This window comes from Centropristis striata, chromosome 6 (genome assembly GCF_030273125.1).
Source record: "Centropristis striata isolate RG_2023a ecotype Rhode Island chromosome 6, C.striata_1.0, whole genome shotgun sequence".
NCBI lineage: Eukaryota > Metazoa > Chordata > Actinopteri > Perciformes > Serranidae > Centropristis > Centropristis striata.
Genome location: NC_081522.1, coordinates 3,016,377 through 3,028,447, shown reverse-complemented (window position 1 = coordinate 3,028,447; position 12,071 = coordinate 3,016,377). Strand labels below are relative to the sequence as shown.

Here is a 12,071-nt window from a genome sequence, read left to right as displayed (position 1 = left end):
ACCTGCTGACAGGTAATTAACAAAAAAATCTAAAAACAATAGGCATATATGATTTTAATTTGTGTCATATTTGACACATCAGTTCTTTTTGTGCAATTTGTTGCTCACCGTTTGTTCTTGAACTAACAAAAACATATAAAACCCAACATTTTTAACCTTTTAAGACTTTACTTCCTTTTAACATTTTCCTCAAACATGCAAAATATTTTTTTCCATATAACACAACATCATACATCTGCTGATATGAAGTTTTCACGCAGCAATGACTGATCCACCAGGGGAACCTGCATATAAATTTTGCTATATCTTGTATTTTTGTGCAATTTGTTGCTCAGTTTTTTTTTCTTCAACACATGTATACATCAGGTTTTTCAGGAAAAAAAATATCACACTGATGATGTATGGGTCTCAAAAACTTGTGTATCAAATATGATACAATTGGCTTTATAGGGTTAACCTTAATTAGCTAAGGTTTTAGATGAATATTTGTCGCACTGGAAAGCAGAAAACTGTTCAATCTCATGGCCCTATCGATGCTGATAGTATGGCCAGTGTGTGTAAATCCTGGTAACACTGGATCCTTCATGCTGCCTCTAATGTAAACTAAAGGCATTTAAACGTGTGTGTATGTTGTGAAGGGATTGGTTTACTAAGGGAGGTAACCCACGATCACTACATAGAACAGAAGTAAGTATGTGAAAGTTGGTAAGGCTGTGAAAGTTCCAAGTTGGTCATAAGAAGTTAGGCTATTGTTTGCCCTGAAACTCAAGCACCCTAAGTGGCTAGCACTGTAGAATAAATACATGCATGTTTGTTTTTTTGTTTTGTTTTTTTATTAACAACAGCTGCTCTTATCTTCTAGTTTCATAGTTTTTGGAGTTGTGAGCGTTGCTGCCAGAATTAAAAAAATAATAATTATTTGTTGTTGTTTGCACTTAAAAAACATACAATCGTTAAGAAATAACAGTACAAGAAACAGTAAAAGAAAATGCAGGAAAGATCAAAAAGCCCAAAGGGCTTATATACGCGACCCTCCCTCTTAAACCTATAAGTAACTATACTTAACTTAAATTACATAGCTAGATGAAAATAAAAAATACAAACAAAATTTAAACAAAACAAATACAAAGGTGTAGAACATCTGTAGGGATTTTTTTGAGCTTTGTCTTAAAAGTATTTAAAGAGGAACATGATTCTGTTAGATGTTTTATGTCTTTCCACAACACTGCACCTTGATAAACAAATGAGAATTTGGCAACAGAGGTCCTACAGAAAGGAATATGTAATCATTATTTCTTCTTGTAAGATGTGCATGATAATGAGAATTAAACTCAAAGTAACTATGAAAAAAGTTAGGTAAAGATGCAGGAAGGCAAATTACTTGATACATAAGAAACCCTGTTAGATACTTATTGACCTCATAAATTGTAAGTAGTTGCAATTGTTTAAATAATTGATGCAATGAAACCAAATTTCATCTTAAAGTCATTTCCTAAGGCATTCATCTTGTAACATCCAGAGAAGTGACTCCACCTCTCTGCCTGTAAATTACTCACACTGCTGTGGATCTCCTCTTTCCTCTGATTGTGGTGGGGGTCCTTCCCTAGCTACTAATCTGTATTTGCCTGGAGGTTTGAAGCTGTTTTGTGGCTTGGTGTTATGTTGACACAGGTACTCCCAGCCTGTCTTTTACAGCCCTACCCTAACCATTGGGGCTATTTTTACAGACCTAGGTCGTAACCAGTAGTTGTTAGCTGTATTGTTGTCTCACATTGCACGGATCCTGCCCCGAGCCGGAACTGGTGGCTGAGCCCCCTCCTGTTGGACCAGACCAACCAGGGGCTTTTAATTACATCATCTCTACATGTCTGTACCCGTAGAGTAGGCCTATATCTAGTGGTTTGTTTGGATTGATCATCAGATTAGTCCGTGGCCTAGATCAGTAGTTCTCAACCTTTTTGAGTCGCGACCCCCAATTTAACATGCATGTTGTCCGCGACCCCCGCTCACTGAACAGAAAATGACCAAAAAAGACACAAAATTACCAGATAAGACACAAAATGACTAGATAAGACACAAAATGACCAAAAGACACAAAATGACCAAAAAAAGACACAAAATGACCAAAAAAAGAAACAGAATTACCAAAAAGACACAAAATTACAAAAAAGGACAGAAAATGACCAGAAAAAGGAAACAAAATTACCAAAAAACACACAAACTGACCACAAAATGATCTAAAAAAGACACAAAATGACAAAAAAAAAAAGACATTAAATGACCAAAAAGACTAAAACACATTAACACATGAACACTTTAACACAGTGGAGACAGAGCTGACTTGGCGACCCCCAGAAATCATCTCGCGACCCCAATTGGGGTCCCAACCCCAAGGTTGAGAATAGCTGGCCTAGAGGTGAGGAATCAGGCTTGTAACCTGAGGGTCGCCGGGTAGAAATAATGTGCTGCCCACTGCTCCTTGAATGTAAAAAAGGATGGGTTGAATGCAAAGATTGAATTTCCCCATTGTGGGATTAATAAAGTAATTAATCTTAATCAGGGGTAACCATGTGACTACACACATGCAGTGAAAGTAAGGATGAGGACTTTTGTTTTGGGTGCTCCAGTGTTTCATGTACAACACTTGGTGTGAGCTAGTTAGGGGTGTGCCATATCGTATCGTTCACAATAATATCGGTATTTTTTTTTTTATGGTTCAAAAAATGCATATCATGATATTGGCAACGTTCTTACTTCTTGATGTCGTGGTTATAGTTGTTTTAATCACAAAAAGCTACTGACTCCCTGTCGCTAAACACATGCAGCTTTCAAAATAAGAGCACAGTGTGTTAACAGAATCCACCACAGAATTTACAAGAAGACTGTCAAAAAAATAAGATGCCTTAAATAAAACATACAAGAACCTTTATTCTCCTTTACAAAATGCATTAAAATATGCCCCCAGAACCCCTAAATGGTTATTTTTATTATTGCTGATACTCAAGAGTCAATTTTTTTTGTATTTGGCAACTGTTGAGATTTGCACTTTAAACTACATGTTAGATTTGTAATTATTTATACAGACTAAAAAAAAAAATCATATTTTCTATATCTTTTTAAGTATTTCCTAATATCGTCAAGAATAACGTCATCGCAAAAATAGCCTGAAGTATTGTGATATTCTTTTAGGGCCTTATCGCCCAGCCCTAGAGCTAGTATATCACTACAAAAGCATTCTCATCATAATCCTAAAAAAGTGTATTTTATTTTGGTCAGAGTAGACCAGTTCAGTCTCACTTGGTTCACTTGGTAACTTTATACATTTTATGAACAACATTGTTGTTAAAACTTTGGAGAGAGACAACTGTACAGCTTCATATGTTAGCTGTGATTTTGCATAAAAACTATATAATATAACATAATATCCTTTCAAGGGGACATGTGCTTGTTTTGGGTACATACTTGTAGTTTGGGTTTCTATTACACTGTAAAAAAAAAATCTGTTTAATTTACGGTAAAATACCGGCAGCTACAGTGAGCGTATGTAAATATCAGCAAAAACTGTAATTTATACAGAATAATCCCATTACTTTTAGGATAATTGTTTCATCATGGTATTTCTCCATTAACTTTACATGAAAATGTTATATTTTTACAGCAAAACTGTGTGTTTTCTACAGTTTATGGCGGTAGAATTTAATGTGTTATACTGTTCTTTGATTTACAGTAATTAAAAGTATCTACTACGGTGATGTACAATGTTTAATTTTACAACCTATTTTTGATGCAATTTGTCAGTTTTTTACTGTAATTTCCACAAAAAAAATTTTACAGTGTAGAACATTAAAAAAGTAAAAAACAAACAAAAAAAAAACAAAAAAAAACGTAATTACAACCAGGAAATACTTGTAACTGCGCAGTTGCAGCACGTTCTACACATAAAATATAGTAGTGAAATTACAACCATACGAAAGTCCTGACAGCTTGTTTAAAGGCATAATTTTTCAATACAGGCTGTGCACATCCTCATGGATTGCATGTTCAGGTAATTTCACAGTATTTATATAACACTCAGACCTGCTTTATAATCAAAAGATACGGAAATCACAGTTTTCACAATGTGTGACCTTTAATTTGAAAGGCCTGCTAGAATGCAAGTAGTAGGGTAGCACTGATACAAAATGATCAGAGTATGAGAAAAGTCTCAGAACTAACACAGTATCACAGTATTACACAATTACTATTATGAATATTATAGTTACAATGATCCTCAAAGGAATGAAAATAGAAGATTTGATTGATTGATTGATTGATTTTCTTTATTTCGAACATGCAAGCAATAAAAAAACAAGTTTAAATATTAATAGATGAGTAAATAAAAAACAAAACAAAAAAGCAAAAAAAATTGAAAAAAACAGACACTTTCTGCAAGCTCGAAAGGGGGTAGGAAGAAGTAAAAAAACCTATCTAGTCCTACCCCTTAACAGGTCAGTATATATATAGATATATATATATATATATATATATATATATATGAATAATCAATATAGTCACATACAAATATTATAAATAATTATATATATACATATACTATAAACAATTTATATTACATTGTGAATACCTATACATGTATATTGTAAATTACTATATATATAAATATTATAAACATAAATACAATTACTTTGTATATTACAGAATTACAGTCTACATATGTCTGTCCATGTTACAGAGGCTTTTCTAAATTTCTGTACTTTGTAAAGTTGATGTCTTTATATTTGTTTAAGATTTGTTTTGATTGAACAAACACTTTATTGTTATTTACCTTTTTAAATAGTATTTCTAATAAGTCTCCATTTTTTAAATATGTTTTTTTCACTAGCAGAGATAAGCAAATGTCCACAGTATAATAACCATCAGTTTCTAGATCATACCGTGGCATATCAGTGCAGGACTAAGTAGAAGTAATGTATGCGAGTGTTATTATGGTCTTCAGAGAGGACACGAGGGAACCAACAGGAGAACCAGATGGCTAAGATTATACACTAGTGATTACATGGTTAAAAGCAGGTTTAGGACTGAACATAATCTGGACTTGTTTATACACCACTGTAAATGGTGTCATGTAAATCTATTTGTGTGCTCCTCACTTTTTAAAAAAAAATATTTTTATTAACGAAGAAACAAAGAAAAGAACAGTGGATTACTTATTAGGATCCACAATATGAAAACAAAACACTAAAACACAACTCTAGACAACAAAGACTCAGAAACATATTTACAAATTAGACAATGTACACACAAATAACATACAAAGAATAATATAAAGGATAACCACAACAACAAAAATGAAAACAACGATACACCAGTACAAAGCCACACGGCGAAAACAGACAGACAAACAAACAAACAAACAAACAAAAATGTTCACTTCATGTCTGTAGCAAGGTTATAATAGTTTTGGATTTTTCATTAGTTTTAGTTTTAATTTCGTTGTCAATTTTTGTTTTCAAATTCAGTTAGTTTTAGTTAGTTTTAAGAGTGAGTTTGCTAGTTTTAATTAGTTTTTGAAAAATTTTTTTTATTATATTTATTTATTTTTAAAAAATGTTTTAACGATACACCAGTACAAAGCCACACGGCGAAAACAGACAGACAACCCAAAAAAAACAACAACAACAACATAAATTTAGCCCAAACAGAAATATAGAGAGACTGGTAATATACACAGATTCCAGGATAAAAAGAGAATCATATGAAACGTTAATTAAATTCAAAGTAACCCTTGGACCACAGCAATAGCTTTAGACCAATTGATTATGGTTTCAGGTGTAGCATTATTAACAAAAAAACAATAAAAGCCAGGTTCTCTTGAAATTCGTGACAATTAACCTATAATGGTTTTCTTGGCAGCCGTAGAAGCTGCTAATATTAGTATTAATATTAGTGTGCTCCTCACTTCATAGCAGTTGTATGGCTGCTGTTAGGTGGCACACACACATATGCTGCTTAAACAGGTTGTTCACGTGTTTTCATCCTTTGATGGGAGTGTTTGATTTGCAATGACAGCCAGATAATAGAGTTAGGCCCATCTGGATAAAATAGGCTGAAGGTATACACACACACACACACACACACACACACACACATTGCATAGTGCATATCGGTACACTCAGCTCTGGAACATGTTGCACACGTGCTCTGTGCAGCAGTCAGAGAACAGCTGGTCCACAGTGCACAGACGTTGAATTGATTCTGTAAATGCTGATCGATGAAATCAGTAGCCAAAAGGAGAATGGGTGGGTGCTTCAATGTAAAAAAAAATGTGTGTCCCTCTAGTGCAGGGATTCCCAAAGTGTTGTGCGTGGACCCCTGGGGGTGCGTGAGCTGCTGCTAGGGGGTGCGCGAGATGAAAAATAATAGTAATGGCGGTCTGATAATGACACAATTACATTTTTTCCCCCCACACAACAAAGACGTGTTATTGATTAATTAATAAATACAGGCTATTCAATTTTGTGTCATTTTTTGTTCATTTTTGCATCTATTTTGGTTGTTTGGTAATTTTTACATGTATTTGTGGTCAATTTGTGTCTATTTTAATAATTTTGTGTCATCTTTGGTCATTTTTGCATCTATTTTTGGTTGTTTTTGATCTTATAATGAAGCGTAGAAGAAGTTATCTTCTTGTTCTTGTCTCATTTTTCCAGCCTGTGTTATGATGACGGGGTTGTGTTCACTCCACGCTCATTTAAATTTGCTGCAATTTTTGTTCAACGCAGCTCAAAATATTATAACATTTTCTCAACTGATCTGCTTTCTGCCTCTGATCCTGAGCCTGTCATCATCCTCCACCTTTAATATGGCTGTAAAAAACTTTTTGCATTTTGTTTTTTTGAAGGTGTGGGGGATTGGGGGTGCGTCAACCCGGTTGGGACATAGAAGGGGGTGCACGGCTAAAAAAGTTTGGGAATCGCTGCTCTAGTGTAAGGTCAGAAGCAATTACTGGCTCTGCAGGAAGGGGGGTCCTCTTATATAACCTGGGCTGGACCCTCAGTCAGCATGGAGCTGGTTCTCATGAACTCTGGTGTTGCGCTTGGCACATGTGTGTGTTGGGGAGTCATATATCACACAGTCTCAGGGTCAGTTGAGGCAGCCCAGCTGATTCTTTTTGTTCTGGTCTGAGTTTCTGTGTATGTGCTGTGTGTTTCTACCCAGAACGTTCTTCTTTGTGCAACGAGATTGGGTTTTCATTGCAGCATGAAGATGTTTTTTATTAGATAGTTATCATTTGAGTTTCCTCACTGGTTCCTGCAGTTGGTTGTGGTTGGCTGCTTCTGTATAACTCTGCAAAACTGAACCATGTCATCAATGCAGGAATGAGTCAGTTTTATCTGGGAGAATGTGCTCTATCTAGTTGGATGTTTTCCCCCGAGGGGAGCACACACTCTTCATGATTGGCTTAATGAGGAAATGGTAGTAATACCACATTCTACATCCCTCTGCACCCAACACCTCCCTTCCTTCCCCTTGGCACAGCGAAGGAAGCACTCCTTTCTCTGAACACTGCGTGAGGGGATAGAAATGAAAACAAAGCCTCTGTAAGGTTTTCCTACCTAACCCTGGAGTTGTAGGGGGTTAGTAAATGCACTTCGTTAGCCTCATAGCATATTTGCCTAAGTCATATTTGAACGTTTTCGGGGAAACAAGAAAAAACACAATTTTTAGTAAGCCCATTGGTATTTTTTTTATTTTTTTATAGTTTCAATTTTTTTTATTGTGAAGCAGACAGTACAGTATATCAAAAATACATCCATCTCTGGTTTGTCCAATGCTTCATAATTTCATTATAAGTAACAAAGGTGTCCTACAAATAAGCAATAAATGAAAAACAATAAATGGGAGAAAAATATAAAAAGTCTACAAAAATATGTAAACAAATACATGTATTAAAATAAATAAATAAATAAATAATCCATTGGTATTTTTAATTGATATTGTAACAGTAAGTTCAAATAGAAGTGTGAACAAGTTTGCATAAAAAATTAAACACATCAATTTCATAACAGATAAAAGTGACTTAGGCAGAATACGCCCTGACTAAGGCAATTTTTCTCTTACATATAAATAATAGTAGTAGTTTGGTTTGTATGTAGCAGCAAAAATGCCTAAGTCAAGGAGATGACTAAGGCAGAAAGTGATTTTGGACTCTAACAAGTGTTCTGATAGGTTGAGAACAAAGGCAATAAGGCAGAAAGATACAGCAGTGGTAGGAGAGTAAAGTTATGATGAATTTCCACCAGGCGCGTTACAGCAGCAGCACGTCAGCTTAGCGAGCCGGCCGTATACACGCGAGATAACAAGATCACGCGATAATCCTGACCATACGGGAGACCGCAAGATCCCGTGATAAACTTTAAACTCTATTTATAGAGTCTATGGATAAACTGTGTGTATAAAGTAAACAACAACAACAACCAACAGCTTGCTTTGCTTCTCTGAGGTGAAAGATCTGTTGATCTGACCATCTATCCTTATAAAAACAATATGTTATGTCATAAATGATTGTATGATGTTCCACTTCAACAATCAGTCTCTTGTCGTCCGTGTCGCCGATCCTCTGAGACCCTTTGATTGATTGATTGATTGATTGATTGGTTTATTGATTGATTGCTGATCTGGTGCCTCGGTCATAACATAATGTTGATGTGAAGTAGTTTTAGGCTGCATGAACTGCGTATTGTGTTTTATTTTGAAAGGGGCGGAAGTGTTTTACGCTGATTCTGAGTTGGACTTCCTGTCTGGTGCGATCTGCTCTGTTGAGATTCACGCGATTTTTCGAAATAGAAGTCCTACCTAATGCTGCGTAGAGACGCTGACGTGATGCTGCTGTAACGCGCCCGGTGGAAATCAGGCTTTAGGCAGATATCACAATTTGGCCAAAAAATGACTTAGGCAATTATGCTATGAGGTTAACGACTTGTTTGTTATATCTGCAATCACGATGTTTTTGCTTTGATTTAGTTTGTCAGTCAACACGAGAGCTCAAAAAACATATGAACAGTTTTCATCAAATTTCGATGCATAGATAAACCGGAGACCAGGGAACGACTGAATAGATTTTTGTTGATAATGTTGATTGAGCCTTACTGATATATTAAGACTGATAGATAGATAGATAGATAGATAGATAGATAGATAGATAGATAGATAGATAGATAGATAGATAGAAAGATACAATAGAATAAAATACTGAGGTAGCATAAATAAAAACAACAATAGAAAAAAAAAACACAGAATAGAACAAGGACACTTAAGAAGTTAAAAAAAGAACATCAGTTGGTAGGATGGTTGGCAAGATGATGGTAATAATTAAACTGGTGATATGATGGCAACAATGCTATAGTGACTAGACGGTATATAATAAAAATAATAGTACAGTATATAATATAACATAATATTACATGATATTGTCCTGTTTGCATTGCATATCAGCTGTCAGATATTCCCAAAGAAACTGCAGTGCTGTAATGTGTACACTGAAATACTAAAACCTTGTTCAGTTTGATACACTCAGTGGTTCTGCTGTTACAGCTATTTGTCTGGGATGGCCACCATCATTGCTACTGCTCTTTAATGTTAAACTTTACATATGTTGCTGTGTAATTGGCACTACTGATTCAGTTTGCAATTATGCAGATTTTCTGCAACAGCTGTGGAACTGATGGAGAATTGATTCCATATGCTGAGAGCATGTGTTTGCAAGGTCACAAAATCAATTCTCCATTAATCTGAAATGATAGATTGGTAAGATTCTTGTTTGTGGGTGTAACAGCATGTTTGGAAATTGTTTAATGCAGGTAGATATTGTAAAAAATGTAAATGTCAACCAGCTCTGTCCTAGCCATTAATTTAGTTTAGTTTTGTTTTTGTCTTCCAGATAAACAGAAAGGACTGCAGTGGAGCTCTACGTTGACACCAGCATCTTCCTCCGTCACTGCTCCCACCTCCTCCCGTCCATCCACTGCTCTTACTGGTTGCCTCCTCCGCTTCCCAACATGGCAACTATGTTCCTGCTCTGGCTGTGCCACTGACCTCCACCCTGGAATACCACCATGGAGAGAAAACGCAGAAAGAAATTAATCTAGCTGCTCAGGCCGTTTGCAGTATGGACTCATTTTTGGAGCTGTGGACCTGAAATGCTCTGTCCCGACCTCTGACCCCAACCAGGTTTTAGCTGCTCATTTTTCATCTGAAACAGCACACCTGCTGCCACTGTTACAAAGGGCCTGGCTAAATTAAAGGTTCCTGCCACTTCTAAACTCAAAATGCTCCTGCTTCCTGTGTGGGCGTCCATGCTTTTGGGGCTGGTGATGGGCTTCCTGCCTGTAGTTGGGATGGAGCCAATGGGAGGAAGCGAATCGGACTCTGACCACGCCCCCAACACAGAGCCCCCCTCTTCATCACCTGGCTCCAACTGCTCCCAGTTAACCCTCAAACTGGAGTTCTCCTCTAACGTGGTGGAACATGGTAAGAAAAACTAGTTATTTCCCTCCCAGTCTGCATGGGATTAACATAAGTGGGCATGTGTGTAACGGGGAGGCTCATAGAACCCATTTTCATTCACATATCTTGAGGTCAGAGGTAGGGGTGTCATATCGTATCGTTCACAATAATATCTGTTTTTTTTTTTTATGGTTAAAAAAATGCATATCATGATATTGGCAATGTTCCTACTTCTTGATGTAGTGGTTAAAGTTGTTTTAATCACAAAAAGCTACGTACTCCCTGTCGCTAAACACATGCAGCTTTCAAAATAAGAGCACAGTGTGTTAACAGAATCCACCACATAATTTACAAGAAGACTGTCAAAATAAGATGCCTTAAATAAAACATACAAGAACCTTTATTCTCTTTTACAAAATTTCATTAAAATATTCCCCCGGATCACCTAAATGGTTATTTTTATTATTTGCTCATACTCAAGAGTCAGGAGTAAATTTTTTCTATTTGGCAACTGTTGAGATTTGCACTTCAAACTACATGTTAGATTTTTATTTATTTATACAGACAAAAAAAAAAATCGTTATCGCAAAAAATGCCTGCAATATCGTGATATTCTTTTAGGGCCATATCCCCCAGCCCTAGTCAGAGGTCATGGGAATATGGACATGCCAGTTTTGTCCCTCGCCAAAATTTTGCCCACTATTGCCCTTGAGTAAGGCACCTAACCCTATCACTGCTCTGCTCCCCAGGAGCAATAATGTGCTGACCACTGCTCCTAGAATGGTGTGTTCACTGGTGTGTAAAAAGGATGGGTTAAATGCAGAGGTTGAATATCTTTAACTTACCGTGATCTATCAAATAGTACCAGTTAGAGGTGTGAATCCCCAGAGGCCCCACGATACGATCTTATCCCGATACTTGAGTCATTATACGATATTATTGCGATTTTAAGCATTTTGCGATATGGTGAGTATTGCGATACGATATATTACAATTTGACTTCCTTTTGTGTCCACAAAATTAAATTCAGTCGATAATTGTTTTGTCAAATAAGAGACAATTTTCAGTCTATTCATCTCACTTCAGTCTTTTTATTTCTCCACAATGAGAGTCAAACCCACAGACTGACCAACAAAGTATTCTGTCAACTTAATTTAACTTATCAAACTTTCTTTAACTTTTGGCTTTACTGCTCTGAAACATTAAAAAAAATCCTTACTTTGCAGCGTTATTTTCCGTAGCTTTCGGACACAATTCCTTAGATGTTCTTGTTACATATGATCCCAGTATCTCCAGTATATTCTTAAAATTGAGTCCGCTACAGCCTTGAAAAACGAAAATACTGACGGCCAGCCGGAACGTTAAATATCGATACTTGGCGGCCATTAATCAATATTATATTGCTGCTCAAAATATCCCGATGCTATGCTGTATCAACTTTCTTATCATCAGTCATAAGAGAAGAGGAGAAATATTTTCTTACAGCAAGCAAACATATTACCTTTTATGAGTTATAGGCATACACACCTTGTTTATCTGTAACAATGCTATATCATCTATAAAGGGAA

General features: G+C 36.0%; 1 protein-coding gene across 1 annotated transcript in view; it reads left to right on the top strand.

Annotated features, from left to right (window-relative positions):
* The window catches only part of mbtps1 (membrane-bound transcription factor peptidase, site 1), a 56,046-nt gene that overhangs the window by 1,587 nt on the left and 42,388 nt on the right, over window positions 1–12,071 (top strand). The window contains exon 2 of the mRNA XM_059334382.1: window positions 9,938–10,527. Within this exon, the coding sequence (XP_059190365.1) occupies window positions 10,326–10,527 (202 nt within the window). The 5' untranslated portion in view covers window positions 9,938–10,325. The remainder of the gene's footprint in view (window positions 1–9,937; window positions 10,528–12,071) is intronic.